At 39.6% G+C, this 19,147-nt stretch overlaps 3 protein-coding genes across 8 annotated transcripts; 2 read left to right on the forward strand and 1 right to left on the reverse strand.

Moving 5' to 3' along the window:
• Positions 1-2,935: 2,935 nt before the first annotated feature.
• Positions 2,936-3,901, reverse strand: ora2 (olfactory receptor class A related 2; the record flags this gene model as incomplete). The annotated part of the gene is made up of 1 exon (XM_082532051.1): positions 2,936-3,901. One exon carries the CDS (start codon positions 3,899-3,901, stop codon positions 2,936-2,938), a length of 966 nt encoding a protein of 321 aa, XP_082388177.1.
• A 3,495-nt stretch (positions 3,902-7,396) lies between these two features.
• ora1 (olfactory receptor class A related 1) lies at positions 7,397-8,338 on the forward strand (the record flags this gene model as incomplete). Its single annotated transcript, XM_082534891.1, has 1 exon — positions 7,397-8,338. One exon carries the CDS (start codon positions 7,397-7,399, stop codon positions 8,336-8,338), a length of 942 nt encoding a protein of 313 aa, XP_082391017.1.
• A 587-nt stretch (positions 8,339-8,925) lies between these two features.
• phtf1 (putative homeodomain transcription factor 1) lies at positions 8,926-19,072 on the forward strand. 6 transcript variants are annotated; one of them, XM_082534805.1, is made up of 17 exons: positions 8,926-9,028; positions 9,670-9,821; positions 10,336-10,392; positions 10,491-10,560; positions 10,763-10,921; positions 12,043-12,223; positions 12,786-12,906; positions 13,274-13,462; positions 13,719-13,964; positions 14,172-14,300; positions 14,718-14,987; positions 15,287-15,418; positions 15,528-15,614; positions 15,859-16,014; positions 16,160-16,255; positions 16,691-16,816; positions 18,462-19,072. In XM_082534805.1, exons 2-17 carry the CDS (start codon positions 9,792-9,794, stop codon positions 18,480-18,482), a joined length of 2,070 nt encoding a protein of 689 aa, XP_082390931.1. In that variant the 5' UTR covers positions 8,926-9,028; positions 9,670-9,791; the 3' UTR covers positions 18,483-19,072. The 6 variants fall into 6 exon arrangements, with proteins under 6 accessions (XP_082390931.1, XP_082390932.1, XP_082390933.1 ...); XM_082534806.1 differs by having other exon boundaries at positions 9,705-9,821; XM_082534803.1 differs by lacking the exon at positions 8,926-9,028 and adding an exon at positions 9,078-9,516 and having other exon boundaries at positions 9,654-9,821.
• The last annotated feature ends 75 nt before the right edge of the window (positions 19,073-19,147 follow it).

Raw genomic sequence — 19,147 nt, forward strand, 5'->3', positions numbered from 1 at the left:
AATGCAGCATTCCAGACAAGTCGAAACATGACGGTGTGTGCGCTCTGTCTCAAAGAATCAGTTAAACTGGGTGGATGCAAAGAAATGGGTCACACACATCTAGCTCTGTAACTTAAGATTGTAAAAAAAAATTTATAAAGATTGTGTTAAACTCGGGTCACCTCCTGTCAGCTATTCTGAGGTAAGGTATAATTCAGCGATTCGAACCCAGATGAACCCCAGGTGAACACTGCACTGAATTAAAGCTACTTCCGAGATGGCTTTTTTGTTTTTTTTTTAAACCATCACCCCTGCATTTTTAAAAAATACCAAATGAGTTTAGATAAAAGTACAGTTTTCTGTGGCATTCTCCATCAGTAGCTTCACTCAGATTCTCTAAACAAGACAGCTGAAAAAATGTGCTTTTGAAGGAAAGGCAAAGACAACATCAGCAAGCTTGAAAAGAGCTTGTTACGGCTGTCATTTCTTCAAAATTTAGGTTTTTTAAGCATAACTTTTTAAGGATTATTTTATTACTGATACTTTTTCATTAGAGTAATAAGCCCCAGTTGCTATATTCGGATAAAGATTTTCATGGGATTACCAACTAAGATGTATTTTAATCCACAAAATAACATGTAAGGTTACAGGATTTAATAAAGAGGTTGGCAGGTTGATGGTGCTCTCAAATGAACTTCATTTATGATCATCATTATCAAACTATTGATATTAGGAGGTTCTTATACATTTGTGCTTTTTGCCACTTTTTGCACATAGTGGTTTCTATGATTAACATTTGGATGTTTGTGTAATTCATAAACGTTTCTGTGGGGGAGGGGACAGTTCTGGTTTAACATTTAGTTCCCGGGTAAAAGAAAAGGAAAAAAAAAAGAAGAAGAAGCTGTTTTTGGGGTGTGGACTTGCTTCAAGGCAGAAAAGGGGGAGGTTTAACCCTCTTGCTGCTTTTCCATTGGTGGACACAGGGACAAATATGCCTGTACCTGGTGCAGGTAAACAGACTGAAATCAGGCACAGCAGAAGAGGATCACCTGGCGTGACTTAATGCAACACTTTGGTTTCATTTAAATCCACCACCGTGGAAAACTTGACAGCTTTTTCGTTTGTGGCTTTGCACAGGTTTGTGTCGTATACCTTGCCTAACTACACACAAGGAAAGAGAAGGGTTAGCATTCGTAGATTTTTTTAATTCTTTTTTTTTTTGGGGGGGGGGGGGTAAATATCAATTAGTTGTGCCTTGTTGTGTTTTCTAGGTGGCAAGTGCATTGCCTTGTCATACAGGTGAAATGAGACTTCAGACTGAAAAGTGTGCATAGACAGGCAGGTTTTTTTGTAAAGTGAATAATTAAGTGTTAGGAGTAAATGCTTCAGCTGAAGGCTGTGAGATGCTGTAATAGATGGTTACAATTGTGTGGGTTTGGACTGTACGTGTTAATCAGCACCCTGCATTCATCAAGCTGAAAAGACTGCAAAAGGATGGAAAACATCGAAAACAGGTCCTTACTTGTGCAGGGAGAGGCCTCGCCTGGCACGCCCTTCACACAACCTGTACAGAAGGAAACTTGAGCATACACTCCAATGGAACCTGTCTTTCATGTATTTGTTCTCTTTAATTAATCAACCTCTTCTTCCCTGACAGAAACAGAAAGAATGACATCACTGAAATCGGTGTCAACGCCCCCAGTGATTCACCACCTGAAGGGAGGCTTCAGCGTGCTCACTTCACTTGTGAAACCATCCATGTATTCTATCCTTCATTCCACCGGAGTCTGTGTAAAGTGCTAATCAGATTTCAGTGGTTTGAAGAGTAAGACACATGGAATTTTTCATCCTCAGAGAAGCTTAAGTCATATAATCACATTGTCAAGGGTTTTAATGGTTGCAACTTTTACAATAAATTTTAACAGGGCTTTGTTTTTTTGTTTTTTAGATAAAAGATATGGCCTTTAATGCCCTTTGAAGGCAATGTGATGGTGAAAGCAACAGTTCTGCACAAGCACTGAAAGAGGACTTGTCCTCCTCATTCATACCTGCAATGCGACAGTAGTTGAATACCGCTGCACTGATTGCACTTTAGAGTTATTGCAGGATCACAGAGTGCTGGCAGCCCCACTTTATGTCTTTTTGACTGTCACTCACAGAGGTTGCTGTGTCCTCACCCTGTCTCTCTCTCTCTCTTTACACTTACTTCTCCGAGACATAGCAATTACATAATGACTCCTAAACTCCCACATTGCCACTTTCACAGCAAGCTCATCTGAGCTTTTGCCAAGATGTATTTTTGTGTCCTTAAAGTCTTATAACTGTACCCAAGAAGCCTAGACATACAATATAACATGTGCACGGAACGGAGTAACTAATTGTTGATTAATAAACATCGCTTTTTCCCTCCAAAGAATATAGTCTTTTCCATAAGGTTTTAAACAATTCTCTGTGGGACAATTAGCCTGGCTCATTAGCACAGGACACTTCCCAGATTACATTCAAAGCCTTAATTATAGCTAAATAGGCAGCTACATTGAGCCCATGTCAACCAACTATAATTCTTCCTCCCAATTAATATAGAGGGAATATAAACTAACAAAAGAACATAGTGCCAGATCAGCAGAGATCTGTACAGACTTGTACTCAGTAACAGGGTTGTTCTGATTGATAGTGACATAATAAATAAGGAACTATTAGGTATTTGAATTAAAACACATCTGAAAGGTCTTTTTAACAAAGAAAAGGGCATCATGTTGTGAATTAAGAACTACCAAAGCCATTACATGGGGAAAAAAGACAGTGCAATTCCCAAATTTTAAGCAAAATCAGGAAACTGTGGAAAATAGTGTGCTCAGTATATTTCAAAGACAGAATAACCGATGCATGACCCAGAGTTTCAAAAATTCTGTCTGAGGTTAATCTCAGCCCAGTGATCAACTGATCCCAGCAGGCCTCACATGCTAGAAAGATTTTTGATTTTCTCCACAGCAGACTTCTCATGTGCTACACACCCCAGCCTGCTGTTCACCTTCCTGTTTGATGCAATTATAACCAGAGGGCTTAGTGCTGCATATAGCGAGCCAAAGAATAAACGCAGGTCAGAGATCAGTGAGGAACTCATGGTTTTCTTCACAGTGAGGGTGTACACCCAAAGCCCATTATCTGCCCCATAGAAGACAACATACAAGGTCACAAGTGCCACCACAGCTTTGGCAGCTCGTTGTTCAGCTCCACTATTTCCAGCACCACCGCCACCACTACTGCGGAGTCCCTTCACCTGCTGGCTGTGCTTGTAAAGGAATACCAGGATAATCAGACTTGCGAGTGTCATGAGGGCCATGGGCACAACATCCCTGCCAACCTGGATTGCCCCGTTGGCATCTCTGGACAGCTTTGAAGGAAAGTTCAAATAGCAGAATTGTACATTAATGCCATTGTCTATCGGGCTAGTTTCATTCTTGGTACTGAAAGAAAACAGTATGGCTGCTGTCGTCATGCAGGCATTGAGAACCCAAAGGAAGAGGAACACAAAGGCCAAATAGTGACCTAACAAGGCACGAACAGAAGCCCAGCTTGATCCTGGAGGGGCAATGCTCAAGCACTGATAGGTACTCAGCAGGAAAGTGAGCCAGATTGAGAGGCCACGTGTTGCTCTATAGATAAAGATCACTGATTTACAGCCTGTGTCTCCAAAGATGTCGGCCAGACGGAAGGAGGCCAGGGTCTCCGTCAAAGCACGTACAACCACCACCAACAGGTTGACACAGGCCAGGTGCAGGAGAATAGCATCAGCTGCTAAAAGTCGCTTCTCCTGGTACAGCAAGAGGAGGAATGCCACAATTACAGTGGCATTACCTGGAATTCCCACAACGGTCAGGAAGAGAAAGAGCATCCCACGGACAAACACTTCTGATGCCATTCCTACAGGAAGTTGAAAATCAATAAAATCACATTATCAATATGTTATTTGTCATGCACTTCTAAATGTCAAATGGTGCCTAGCATTTAAATGGTTTCAGGAAAAAATCGTTTCGAAGGTTAAACTCCTACCTGAGAACGGTCGAAGCTAAAGAGGTCTAAAGTGGACCTTGTGCCTGTCACGCTGTGATCCTTCTCTCCTGATGTAGTCAGGGTGTTTGTGTTCTTATACTGGCAGACAGGTAAGATCTGTTTTGCATGGTCCATTGACTTCTCTTCCCTCAGCCTCCAATTACTTGAGATCAATTCAGATGACTGCTTCTGTACCTGTATTGGGTTTCAGACAGGCTAAGACAGTGGAAGCTGTGTGTGTCCTCGTACAAAGAGCTTACCAGTGGATGAGAGATATGACATTAATGAAAGCACAATATCTATCAGTCCCATGTTTATTGTCAAAAAAAAGAGATTACAATCATTCCTCCATGTCACTGTTTCACTGAGTAGAGAGAATTAAATCAATTTTCTAATTACTGAACCTATATGCAGATCTCTGTGTAAAACCCTCCACAATACTTTTGCATTTTTCATATCTTCAATCTTTTTTTAAAGCCACTGCAAATCAGAAACCCTCCCTGTGTTGGTTAGACGCATATCAACACCACAGTGTCCTCCAGTGGAGGAAGAGGAAACAAAGGACATTCGACTCACTCTTCATGGTAGATCGCCTGCAATTTTCATTTGGAGCGTGATCCGATTTATGATTTATGATTGTGTAATTCATCCACAGCAATAAAAACTCTTAATAGAATTTAACCTAAACTGTGAGGATGCTGTAAGGACAATATGATTTAACATCGGGGAACTGCTAGAGAACATTAAGCTTAATTCCTGTAACACAAGACACGTCCTACTTTGAAAATTATAGAGTACTTGAAATATTGTGGCCACATTCAGGAAACCCTGATTAAATATTTATTCTGAACACTATGAATATAATGTATGCGTTGGCACTAATGGTGGTTTGATACAATTTCTCCTTGAAAATTCTTGTTCTGTTTTGTTAATTGAAATACTTTTTCTCTGTCATTGAAAACCAACTGGGTAAAACTGAACATGCAAATGTACAAAATATTTAGATTTGTTAATTACAGTTTAATTTTTTCATATTTCTTGTTTTCCAGGATTTTCATCTAGTCTAGTATGTTCCCCTCTATATTTATATGTTGACGTTTTTAATGAGTCTGGATATGTATCATTTAGTGCGGACATTCTGTGCCTCTCTGTGTTAGTCCAGCTTTTATGAAAATAGGAATTAAATTAAAAGCCAGTCATGTTATGTTTTTGATTGAACATTACATGAAAATCAGCTATGTTTATGTATAATAAAAAAAAATCTAATGTGAGCTCCCGAAGAATTTAGAGTGAATGAGTTTTAGATGATGAAGACAAATGAAATGTAAAATGCTGGGAGGTCAGCTGTCCCCATCTCCTTGTGAGGCTGTTAAGTCAAAATCTTCTGAAAGTGCATTTTTCTTTCTATTGGAAAGATTAAAAGGTGCAGTGAGAAATACAACGAATAACCCCTCTGCCAGTTCAGAGATTTTGCCCTCATCAGCACACACAAAGGAACAAAAGAGTGTAAAGTGATATTTCTCTTAACTAAACTGAGCTGAACATCTAAGAATGGACCTGATTTTTTTAAAATGCATTAACATAAACCGCAATGGGTTTTATCAATTTCACATGACGATTCTCTGCAAGGGTCTGTTTGTGTCCTAGTAACATAAATTTCATCATTACAGGGTATGCATGATATTTGCATGCCATCCAGATTGTTCCAATTGTGTGGGCTTTTCTAGAAGCCACTACACAACTGTGCACTTGAGCTGAAAGCATTTTTTACACATATAGAATATGTATGTACAGCATGGACAATAATAAATCTCTGCTGTCTGCAGCTTCAAGGGAATATAATATTATATAACAAGAATAGTTTTTTGACACACACACTCATATTCACCTGTTGTTCTGACAAACAACAAAATTATAATAGGAGAATAGGAGCAATGCTAAAAACAGATTACATCAGCGAGAACATATTTCCTGTCAAGAGAAAAAAAGAAATCTTTAACTCGCAATGAAGCATACTGTTGCAATCCCCTGAGAAGGACATGCTTGAACTTGCCATTTTAATTAGCTCTCAGAACATTTAAACATGTTACAAAAACACACAGGGAAGCAAATAACACATCTAGTGATTATCTATTCCAAGGCTCCCCCCCGATCCCACCTCCACCCCCAGGGAAAAGCAGGCTTCTCAAACAACACCGTTTTAGCACAAAAAGAAACTTGTGCAGCTGACCAGGTTAGAGTCCTTATAAAGACACATTTGCCATTTACAGGTTAGCTGGTTAGAAAACGGGGATACTTATAACAAACTTCCGTTGTCGGTGCTAAATGAATAATGTCTAGTTGTCCCTATGCCCCCAATTAGTGCAGACATGCATTGTTATATGGCTAATTGTTTTGCTTCTCTGTGTCTTTAACATGCTCCCAGGACATGATGGAGAAAAGGAGCGCACGCTGAAGCACCAGCTGTGCGTGTAAAGGCCTCTTGATGGCTCATTCAAAGCATCATCAGGCTGCTTTTGCGTAAACAGTAACCACTCACGGCTGTCTCCACGTGGTCAATCAACCGTATTTCTTAAAACTCTGCAGGGAAATAGCTTTATGATATTTCAAAGTGCAGGAAAATAACACTTAAGAATTTACATAAGGAACTGATTTTCCCAGACTGCAACCAACAACTAAAATCTCTTGACCTTCTCTTGAATCTTTGAAAGAAAGCAAATTTCCACGTTCCAAAGTTGTGCCCGTTGAAATGACTCTTCGGCATTCTTAACATTATTTCAAAGTAACCTTATAATTTCCTAAGGGATTAATAAAGTATTCTAACTCTGATTAATATGATCGTAAGTTAAAACTCAGATTGAGCTAGAAAATAATCCGCATACAAAATTCTGCCATCACTACTATTATTATGTTTTTGGGCAGTATTTTTAAAAAGGATATTTTTACCCCATTACACTGAGAACATGTTAATCATGGATCTGTTATAAGCCATGTAGTGGTCAATACAGCAAGCCAAAAAAGTGTATCAACATCCATGGGGACGCTGTCTCCTTTGTGGGTCTTGTCCTCTGAGACCATGAGTCATATTTAGTTTGTTGCACTAATATCTTGGCCGATCCTTAGGGGCATCTAGGATTATATATTGAACTTACAAAGGCTCTCCAACATTTAAAGCACTAAATACTTTACTTTTTCTCTTCAACTTCAGGTGAGCATCATTTTCACTACAGGTGACACAATTGGTGTTATCTGGTTTTATCAAAACTTGTGTAGTCATCTTGAAAGATTAAGGTTATGTGTATAGTATTTATCACAGTTTTGGTTTTCTGCTTTGTTAATCACGACAGCTGCAGGTCTTGGTGGCATGGATCTGTGTGTGACCATCAAAGGTGTCTCCTTCCTCTTGCAAACAGGTATGGGCGTTTTAGGAAACACTGTGGTACTTTTGGCGTACACACATATCGTTTGCACTGGACCGAAGCTCCTTCCTGTGGACATGATTCTGTGCCACCTGGCCTTTACCAACCTGTTGCTGCTGCTGACCCGCAGTGTCCCCCCGTCAATGACGGTGTTCGGGCTGAAGGCCCTATTGAATGATCCGGGCTGTAAGGTGGTGATCTATGCTTACCGCATTGGCCGGGCTTTGTCAGTCTGCATCACCTGCATGCTAAGTGTGTTTCAGGCAGTGACCATCACCTCTACTGGGCCTTACTTGTCCAGGCTGAAGCCTTCACTTCCATCCCTGGTTATTCCCACCTTTGCAGGGCTGTGGCTCTTCAATATGGCCATATGCATATCAACTCCATTATTCACCATGGCTCCACGAAATGGCACTGTCTCTGCCTTTACCCTAAACCTGGGCTTCTGCCTTGTAGACTTCAGAGACAACTTGTCCTATGTGATTAACGGGGTGGCTATCTCTGGGAGGGATTTTGCATTTGTTGCCCTGATGGTGGGCTCCAGCTGTTACATCTTGCTGCTGCTCCACCGCCACAGCCACCAAATGAAAGGGATTCATCGCTCTCAGGGTGGCGGGGCAGAGACCAGAGCAGCCAAAGCAGTGCTAACCCTGGTAGTTCTCTATGTGGTCTTCTTTGGGATTGAAAATGTGATCTGGATCTACATGCTGACGGTGGAAAAAGTGTCACCGGTGGTGGCTGATATGAGGGTGTTTTTCTCTTCATGTTATGCCTCTCTCAGCCCCTACTTTATCATTTCCTCAAACAAAAAGGTCAAAGCAAAGATCGTGTGCACAGCTGAGCATGAGCAGCCATCAGCGGACACTCAAGATTCGAATGACAAATGACTCTGTCTCTATCTTAACAGCCTGCTGATTCACCTGCTAGACAGCAGAGTTGTTCTATCAGACCTTATCATTTTCAGGATACTCTTATTTAGCTATTATTTAAACAGTAGAACTAAAGAGTAGTGTTGTACAGCTGTATGTATTCTTAATATTTTCATCTGAATTCTAATTAAATGTTAATTACAATCATATGTACCTGTAATATAGTTTGTGCTAATTGAGAGAGAACATTCTTTTTAGTCATATATGCCAGAAATCCCCTCTTCCTCCTCGCCTCCTTATCCTCATCATTGGATTGATACAAAAGAAATTAAAAGTTGAGCTAGAAGCATTTTTACACAGAAAAATTCTTTCAGGAATTTTTAATGAGTCTACTCACTAAAACCAGGAATACTGAGATTTGCAACATGTCTTGGAAATTTTTTAAAAAGGTTTCTTGTAGAGCTTAGATGATTAAGAAGTTAAATAAATATTTAAAAATAATTCAGAGGGACCCTTTTTGCATTAAAGTACGGCTATGGTATTATATAAGGGACAAGCTTAAACGTGAGCGTGATTGATACTACCGTTCCTACAGCAGCTGCGCTGTCAGTGGCCGAAATGTTATGGAGGTATTGGGTATTCTGTTTCCACGGATTAGCCTTTCAGGTAGCACTTGCCCTCTGAAGATGTATGCGTTTCATCACTGAAGTACGTATACTGACATATATGTAGCATAGTTTTTGTCTATAATTTTAGTTCATGCTTATTACTTAATGTTGACAATTGCATACGTCTTTGAAAGGGGTTTCTCTTTTGAATAACCTGAAATGGCCACCTGATAGACAAACCTCAGGGAATATTGGGATCCAACTTAAGAAAAACAACAAACCCAGGAAAAGGGAAGCGGAAGAATGGGCTAAAAAGTGTAAAATAGCTTAAATAAACAAGTAGACGTATGTGTGAAAGCAGAAGAGCTGCTAAAATGTAGTATTTTCAGAAATTATCCGCGTCGAAACTTACCGGAAGAGGTAAAGTAAGCTGTAATCGGCGCTAGTAGTTAGCTCAGTTGCACAAAAAGACGCTGCAGCGTGCAGCGACCCGAAACTGATGACAAGAAAGTGTTAACGAGCAGTTTGTAATGATCAGAAAGGGTTTCTTCCAGTTTGTGCCAAAGCTACCGTGCTGTTTAATTCCAGGTAAAAAATAATTTCAGATAATTACTTTGGCTACTTTTAGCTAACCCTTAGCGCACCTGTGTATACACAGGTGCTTGTTTCACACCAAAACGCGTTCATTTTTATCTCTGCTTTCCCTTGCGGGCCTCTCGTTTAAGTTCTGCTTTTTCCAAGCTTCAGCATTGTGTCCGTGCACCATATCTGATTAGGGAACACATCTGGATTTCTCCACACTCCTCCTCTCTTTACCGTGAAATGACCTGATCCGAGTTGACCGGTTCCCCTGTCTAATAACAATGGCAACAATAGCCTGGTACCAAGAAAAGGTAAGCGCAACACATCCAGTACAGTTAGTGTCATTTAGGAAAGTCTTAGAAACTCATCACTTGTTACAAACCTATACTATATACATTACTAGTAAAGTCTAGTAATATAACGTAAGATATGTAATGAGCCTTGTTTGTGGTTCTTTACTTACTTGTTTACTACTTAGTACATTAAAAACTCTGCTAAACCTAATTACTGTTACTATTAATCTGATTTATTTTGAAGTGGCTGTTATTACAATTGTAATAATTTAATTCATAGTCATTCAATCTTGAATCCATATGCTCTGATTTACATCCTTACATCTCACAATTTATTAAATCATTTCCTTTACCTCTTTGTTCCCTTACTCCTTAGAAAAATTGATTTAAATAAAAACAAAAGTGTGGTTATATCACACAAGCTTTCCATAGATTTAACTGGACATGGTTTTGTTTGATCATTTAGTTGTTATTATCACCTCTTGTGTTTTCTTTGAATTAAGATAATTAGAAGAATTATATTTTGTTATAGATCGGGGCATATGATCAACAAATCTGGGAGAAATCTCTTGAGAAAGCCGATCTAAATGTAAGATACTCATTTTTCTCTTTAATGGAATAAATGTTTGTGTATTTTTAGTGCATTTGACCTCTAAGTTGAGTAAGAAGCCCTTACTATTTATATAGGGTTTGGACAGCAAACCAAAGAAGACGGGGCACATCAAGCCAGACCTTATTGATGTTGATTTAGTAAGAGGTGAGTGTGAATAAGGAGCATTAATTGTTTTGAAATGTATTTGAGACATTTCTCCAGGTTTCTTGTCAAGCAGATAAACTATGCAATGTATATATGTATGTGCAGTGCTTTATCTGGCTCTGTTTAATCTCTTCTTTACTTTAACCTTGCTCCATCACTTAGTAAATGTAGTTTTAACAGACCACCCCTTTCATCCCATCAGGATCTACATTTAGCAAAGCCAAACCAGAGAGTCCATGGACAGCGCTGACTCGAAAGGGTCTGGTCAGAGTGCTGCTGTTCCCGTTCTTCTTCCAGTGGTGGATCCAGGTGACCTCCATGTCCATCTCCTCATGTATCCTCATGCTCTACATTATGCAAGGTTAGCTCACCACCACTCATCTTGCAACTATAGCCTTAAAACAAGACTGACCTCAACTCAAACATCAGTGTAGACATTCAACCTAGACCAGGTTCCATGCATCAGAACAGTTTTTAATTTACTGGATAAATAACTTTGTATCTGCTTAGAGAAGAGTTTCAGTGAAGAATAGAAAACTCTTCTTTAACAGCATAAGTCAGCATTCGTGTGCTGGAAGAGCTAACCAAACCGAATGGCTGAATGCGTCTTTGTGTTTATTTCTTTAATCAAAATACACAGAATCAGAAAAAACGTTAATAATTTCCCAAGGGCAAATTGCTTTATGTCAATTACTGAAATATGTGTTAGTTGCAGATCTATGCAAGAATAGACTATTTTGTTATATTTTATAACTTTTTAATATATTATTTGATTTAGTTTAGTTAGTTACTGATCTCACTGTCTTGGAACAACCGTGACCAACTGTGGGATTCAAGTATTCCGATTCTGCTTCTAATACTGATAATAGAAACACATGATAGCTCTGGTTTAAATGTTGTGGAGCCTTACCGTCACACAGCAGCTGCCACATGACACATAAAAACTCTTCAGTTGTGCCATTTGGATTGTCGCCCCCTTGGCCAACAGTTCAAAATCTGGGCTGCAGAAATGCACTAACAACCGCCAAAAAAGCAGCATGCCCTCTCTCACAACCACTCACTGATTAATTCCAGTCCACCTTAACTCCCTGAAAGCAATTGGTGGAAACATCAGGAGTACTTTACTGTGACCGTGTCTTCAAATTGTTGCCTGCAAGCACCCAGACACATGCACACTCCTTTCCAAATAAGTTTGATTTTGTTGGTTTTGTTTAGGTTGTTTGATTACGTATTTTTAATTGAAGAAAGTACACAGGTCTCGATATGCTCTGTTTGTGGTTCATGAAGTTAGATCTATTGCTGCAGGCTCAATTCGCCAGCTATTCAACACAGCTTACATTCATTTATATGCAACACTAAACTTGTTACCCATCACACCTGAGGAGCACAGAAGAGACCTCATTAGTAAGCATGAATTCTGTTATAATGTCTCCCCTAAGAGACTGTTTTGTTTGCTGTTGCAAAATGTTTTGCTCCCCTCAGTGGCAGCGGTGCTGCTGTACTTCGAGGTCCCTAGGGCGACTGCCAGCGAGGTGTTTGGACCCATGTGTCTGATGCTGCTGCTGGGTACCGTGCACTGCCAGATTGTGTCGACTGAGTCCAGCCGGTGGCCCTCAGGCAGTCCAGCTGCCAGCAATACCACCAGCCCCACGCGCAGAAGGAGGTAGTTTCCTCATTGTTAGGCGCTGCACGCATTTAGTGGTTAGACTAACACAGAAACACACTCACACTCCTTGTGGCTCATGCATAAAGTTCCATGTTAAACATGCAGATAGACCCGAAACACTACTCCTAAACATGCACCTGTACCATAAAGTCAAGTCCCTCAGAGGTTGTCACGTGAGATTTGCCTTATCATTGTTAACTTATTTAATGTTACATAACTATTATGAACAACATCTCCATATAAAAAAACTGTAATATTCAGTATGACTTCTCATGACACTGATCATTTGCTACATTTTCTTTCATTTGCTTTTGAGAGAGTTACTGTATTAACTGCTTTTCTTCGTATTTCATGTACAATATGTGATGTGGCTCTCACATCCCAGGTTATGCTGTACATGAAAACAGATCTCACATGAAAATCGCTTTTGTTGTGCATGTTAAATATAAACTAATGATAATGTCATTATTTAATATACTAATGTAAATAATAAAAATGTCAAAAGACGGTAATTACCATCATTTACCTTTGACTTGTCTTTTGACTTTCTCTCCTTTAGGCCAAGAAAGAACAGAGGGTTGAAGAAATCTGAAGAAAAGAACAACAGTGGGGAGGCGGAGCTGCTGGGCTGCTGGCAGTTTGAAGAAAACCAGCATTTATACAGGAAAGAGGAGAGAATGGTACAGTTTCTCATCTCTACTCGATCTTTAGAGTCAAAAAATGTCAGTCAGATGTGGTGGATAGGTTATGGATGGATGGATGGATGTATAAGTGCCAAACTAGTTTGAAATTTCCCTTAAAAAGTATTTTTAATTGCTGTGTCTAAATGACTGAACTGTAAATATGGTCTGCTTGCTTGATATAGATTTACCATCCTGTTAATGCTTTTAGGTGTAAGTCTACCTCCTCTTGCCTTGTGCTGTTGTAAGAATTTATTCATATAAATAATACATGCATATATATAGTAGTCAGTGTTTGTAAAATTCATGTGCATGCTTTAAAAAAAATATATATATATATATATATATTTGTGATGATGTTTTACAGAACAAAGGAAAGTCAGGATTTAGGGATTCTGATGAGCTCTCCAGTGAGGAAGAGGAAGGAATACAACCGCTGGAAGTAACACAAATACCATTTCACAGTGAAAGAAACACCACTACAGCTCCTGCATCACTACCGTCTATTCGGAAAAGAAACCAAAAGTCTGACCCCGTAATTACACCGAGGCCTCAGGTAAACTTCACTGTATACCATCAAAGTTGCTTAATGGATTTTTAATGTACAGCAAGCTTCTGGGGAATTTAAGAAGCACATACATTAATAAAGCCTGATGTGGAAGATGCAAATTACAATTCTAGGCTTTGCTTCAGAGATGGCACTGAATTAGCAGTTTATTTAATAGTAATTTGTCTAGTTTTGTTTTAGAGATTTGATGTGAAGTAACTTCAATGTCGCATACAGAACACTGCCTCTGGTTTAATTTGCTCAGGACGGGAGTGAAGCCTTTATCAAGGTGAAGCCCCGTGAGGTGGAGCGTCTCAGGCCGAGCGTGGGCTCTCGTCCTGCCTCCGACACCGATGACACAATGTGGGAGGAGCTTCTCCAAGGCCCTCCCTCCACAGGGAGCAGTGATAGTGACGATAGTGGGAGGTGCAACGCCAGCATGAGCCTCCCACAAAACGACACTCTGACAAGCGATGACGAGGATGAAAGCCTACAACAAGCAATCACTGGAGTAAATGCAAACACATCTTAAATACTACACATTATTCTGGACATTGTGACTACATATGTTGTTTTATAAAATTATGAGCAGTCTCAAAAGTCTTGGAAGTTTTGACATGTGGTTAAGCTTCAACTTCAAAGGCCTGTTGCCGATTAGATTACACACTAAACATGCATGAATTGTGAACAGGATGTTGTCTGTGGTGTTTCGTTTCAGAACCAGCTGTCTTGGCTGCAGGCGTGTCACCCATCCAAGGATCGTGTCAGTGCCATCATTTGGGAGCAGGGCGAGTGTAAGAAAGCAGAAATGTCAGTACTGGAGATCAGTGGGATCATCCTCACACGGGTACACACCTTCCTCTTTATATTATTACCAGCCAGTCCAGCATAATGCACATTTGTAAGCAAACAATTTCCTAATAATTACAGTTATGGTCAGATCTTTAGTGGCGAAATACCACCTTGAAATAATTTCAAATTCTACGGATAGAGCAAAAAATAAAGTGCCAGGCAAAAATTAAGAGCCAAATTTTACCTCATTACCGTGCCAGAATTTGTTATTCTGACTCTTTTGAACATCTAGCTGTCAAATGTGGCAAACTGACAAACACAGATAATGGAAGAAATATTCAAAGTCTGAGGTAAATGTGTAAAATATGTTGTCAAGAGAGTCCAAGAAAGACTGTAGCTTTCATTGCATAAAAATATTCCAGCACATGTCTCTGGTCTTAAACACCTCCCTTCTTGTGTTTGTTATTACCAGGTGAAGTTAGTAGAGCAGGGAATGGGCTATCTCGTTCTTGGCGGGCTCATCACTGTCACTCTGGTACTGCTGCCCTTTGCCTTCCGCTTGGCTCAGCGGCTGGACATGCCGGGCCTCAGCTCCCTGCCTCTGTCAGAGCTGATAGAAATAGCAGTGGGGCCGTTAAATACACAAGCTCATGCCTTTTTCTTCATCACGACAGTGCAAAGAATCTGCCTCACGGGGCTGTTCTTCTTCATGATGTGCGTGGCTGAGAGAACATACAAACAGGTGAATGGTGATTCAGGAAATGCACATCACAAAAATGTACTGTCCCGGGTTCTCAAAATGTGCAAGTTTTTTAGGTTTTTTGTTGTTTGTTTGTGTTTTTTTACTGTTGACTGGACAAATTGTTTATGCTTAGTGTCTCTTAATTGTTTGAGCCATTCTGTCTCTCTGCTACCTTGTCATCATTTATATATATAAGTTGTGTTTTTACTAGAAGATGTTTTCAGTGCTGCATCCTAAATGTGATCAGTTTTAGCTCTGCTGCAGTGCATCACAGTATTTTTTTTATGTCTGCCCAACAGAGACTTTTATTTGCCAAGTTCTTTAGCCACCTAACTTCAGCTCGCAAAGCCAAGAAATCTGAGATTCCCCATTTCAGGCTGAAGAAAGTTCAGAATATAAAGATGTGGTTGTCGCTTCGATCTTTTCTCCGGGTTTGTATTTTCCTGCCAAAACACTCCCAATCTGAATTTATTTCAACATTTTGCTCGGTGTAGACTTGTCTTTTTAACCGTGCGTCATTGATTTGTTTGTGCTTCGCAGAGACGAGGTCCGCAGCGCTCCGTTGACGTCATTGTCTCCACTATTTTTCTTTTAGCACTTTCCATTTCATTCATCATTTGTGCTCAGGTCAGTCATATGGGAGAACATTGATTTGATCATTTTGTGCAAATACTGCGATTCTAGCACAGAGATCAAATAGCAAGGAGACTGCCTCAAAACATGCAACCATTTAATCATATTACCCTACTGAAGATAAGCCATGAAGCTAAGATGGAAAGTAGTTTATATGCTCTGTTAGGTGCAAAGAAATCCAATTTTCACAACAAAGCCGGGGTCAATAAATGTAAGCAGTGTTGCTTTCTTTTTTCAGCTTCTGCAAAGCCACAAGACATTCCTAGAGTCTCTAATGAACTGGGAGCTCATGGTGTGGTGCGCCTCTCTCGTCCTCTTTCTGTTAAGGCTCGCCACGCTGGGTTCAGAGACCAACTCCAAGTATAGTAACTCTTCTGTGCTGCTCACTGAGCAGGTAAAGCTCCCCCCCAGGCTGGAAAAGACACAAGATTCCAGGCTATTTCTCTGGCTGATTAGTCCATTGATTTAATGTAGGTTTAAATACATTATTTGGCCTTCACTGTAACATTAACACGGTGTAAAACTGTTTTTGTTTCCAGATCAATTTGTATCTCAGGATGGAGAAAAAGCCCAATAAGAAAGAAGAACTCAGTATTGTGAATAATGTTTTGAAGCTAGCTACAAAACTAATGAAGGTAAGCCCAAATTTTCACTGAAACTAAATGCAGTTCCCAGTCAAGGTTGTTATGCAGTCCGTGTAGAGAATGCAATTATAATATTATAACTTTGCAGTGAGCTGGGGATTTTTCTGTCTTTTTCTTTTTTCTTTCCTCAGTCCCTGTCATGTCTCTGTTGGTACTCTCTAACATCCATCAGCTTAATCACTCTTTCTTCCTCACTACTGATCTCCTTGGGACAGCCGTAATAACTTTGTGCTGAAGGATATACTATAAATTTGATTGTATTGCAATATGTAATTGTTATATTTCTCATGAAGGCCAAGTGGAGTCCCCTTTGTCAGTGGTTTTTCATCCTTAATAAATTCTGGCTTTGATCATTTTTAGCCTCAGGGTATGGGTACCCATGTCATAAATCTTAGATAACATTTTCTTCCTCCTTACATCTTCCAGGAGCTCGATACTCCTTTCAGACTGCTGGGTCTCACAGTGAACCCTCTGATCTATAACATCACCAAAGTTGTCATTCTCTCTGCTGTGTCTGCCGTAGTCAGTGACCTGCTTGGCTTCAACATCAGAGTGAGTAAAGTTATAATGAAAAATGTTGAAATTTGCCTAAAAAGACGAGAAAAATAGATGATTTAAGATGCACATCCTTGATCACTCTGGGCTCCATGTTTTGTTTTGTTTTTATCTCTCAAGAAAAAAAATAAAACTTTATCAGTACAACCTGGTTGTTGTTGCTCTAATTTGAGCCATTTAAATAGTGTCTGTGTTTAAAATTGAATATAATGACTACAACTATAAATATTTGCTATAATAAATCACCAGAGGAGCAACTAAAAGTACAGGCTGTACATTTAGTTCTAGTACAGCTGCATGTTGCCCTCTAGCTGTTGGAGCTGTTAGTAGCCTACAGAGTTGACCTGGAAACCTTGCTTTGGTTGAAGCCATCTGGCAGACAAGCTGGAAATGTGCATTTTGAGATTTCAAAATATTTAGCATGTGAATGATAAGAGGAAAAACATGAAGTAAAGCTGCACAGTGACAAACTCCCATGAGTAGCTTAACCACGTGAGAAATATATATTTATGTGGTTGCTTGAAGACAGCAGTATTAACAAATCTTTACTACACTTAATACTTACTTGATTAGTATGTAGCTAGAGCATATGATGTGCAAAAACTGCTGTAAATTCCTGTTTATATGTGAATTACGCAATTGAGAAACCTTATGTTAATGTGTTCTCTTTACAACTGTAGAAAAGTGTGACATTGTCTTTATGCAATGCAATTCCAAGCTAAACAAAGCTATTATCCTCACGTGTCTGGCTCTATTCTTAATGCAGAAACATGATACATACAGAGTAAATAGGGCTTCTTTGAAAGCAGAATAAAAGGTTTCTGGCACAATAAGAGTCTAAAGAGGCCGAAGCTCTAGCAACACTTGTAGTAAAGTCACCAACTTGACCAACTCGTTTCAGTCTGTGGCCTTCATCAGGGTCATGAAGATTTGTATACTGCATACAGCACTTTAAATGACATATGTGTTAGCATGAGTCCAGTATACTTATCCACCATTCCACTTAATTTTGTGATTACGTAGAAAAAGAATGTTACAAAAATTTAAACAGCCAGTCATCTACAGAGAGTATATGTATCCACCAATGAGGCAGCAGCAAGGGCGGGCTGGGGTAAATATGGAGTTTCCCAAAGTATTGAACTGGTAGTTAAGTTTAACCAGCATGTGAAGAGTCTACTTCAGTTTTGCTAGCTATAGATTATAATCATTGCTGAGGTCAGGCCTGTGCCCACCAATAACAACATTAAACATCCTACACACCCTCATTTCCTGCCACAATTTTTACAACTCCTTGTATACATGGTTAAATGAGCTGGTGCAAAATACAAGCACTCATTTGAGGGAACACATCACTCCAGTCCTGGCAGGATGACACTGGCGTCGCTTTCATTCAGATTTATTGATTGCTTTTAAAATACTACATGGTTTGGCTCCACTTTAAATCTCACAAGTCTTAACTCCTTATTTTGCATGTGCTGGCTACTGGTTCCACAGTCCATGATTGAGACAATTGGAGACTGTTATTTTAAATGTCTTTTAAATGCTTTCTCTTCACATCTGTTTTTAAATGGATTATTTTGCACAGTAAGATGATTAACCTTTTCTTTTTAATTGTTTTGTTTCGTCTCTGCTTAATTTCCAGCTGTGGAAAATCAAGCCTTAAAGGTGAAAACTACAAACCACTAACAGTCAGACACTGGAGACTGCAGACATCTTCTTATCGCCGAAAAGTGTGCAAAGCTACTGACACTAAACTCTGTTATCGGTGCCTTCCAACTGAGCTTCATCAGTCCTTCACAAGCCTGAGATGCTCTGAAAGTCTCTCACACGCCACAGCGCTGGCTGCTCAGCTGACCTGGCATCACATTTTCCATCAGCGTTGCCACAAACTCAGTGCCTCACCTCTGACTTCTGAATGTTCTCTAAATGGTTAAAAATAGCAGCAAGCTGAGGTCTGAGCTCTTTCCAGGCTCCTGTGACAGATTTACACATGTTTCTTGTACATATATGTGGGCATGTGAATGATCAGATAATGTGTAAAGGTTGCTTAGTCTTATTCACTGTTATTTCTTTTAAATATAGTAAGGGAACACTGTGATTCTGGGTTGGTTTTATTTATTTAGCAATTGTTATGTTAAACCATTGTCTTTTGACCACTATCTGCATTTTATAATGAGGTATGTAATGCTGAATAAAATAACTATGCAAAGAAGCTAGTTGTGCTTATTGTAAAAAAATAAATAAATCTTTGCTTTATGGTGAAAAAAATAAAAGGATTTTCACCCTTCAGTCTTTGTGTAGCGCTTTTTCTTTTCTTGCTCTTGCGCC

Source organism: Aulonocara stuartgranti (assembly GCF_965226115.1).
Source record: "Aulonocara stuartgranti genome assembly, chromosome: 5".
Lineage (NCBI taxonomy): Eukaryota > Metazoa > Chordata > Actinopteri > Cichliformes > Cichlidae > Aulonocara > Aulonocara stuartgranti.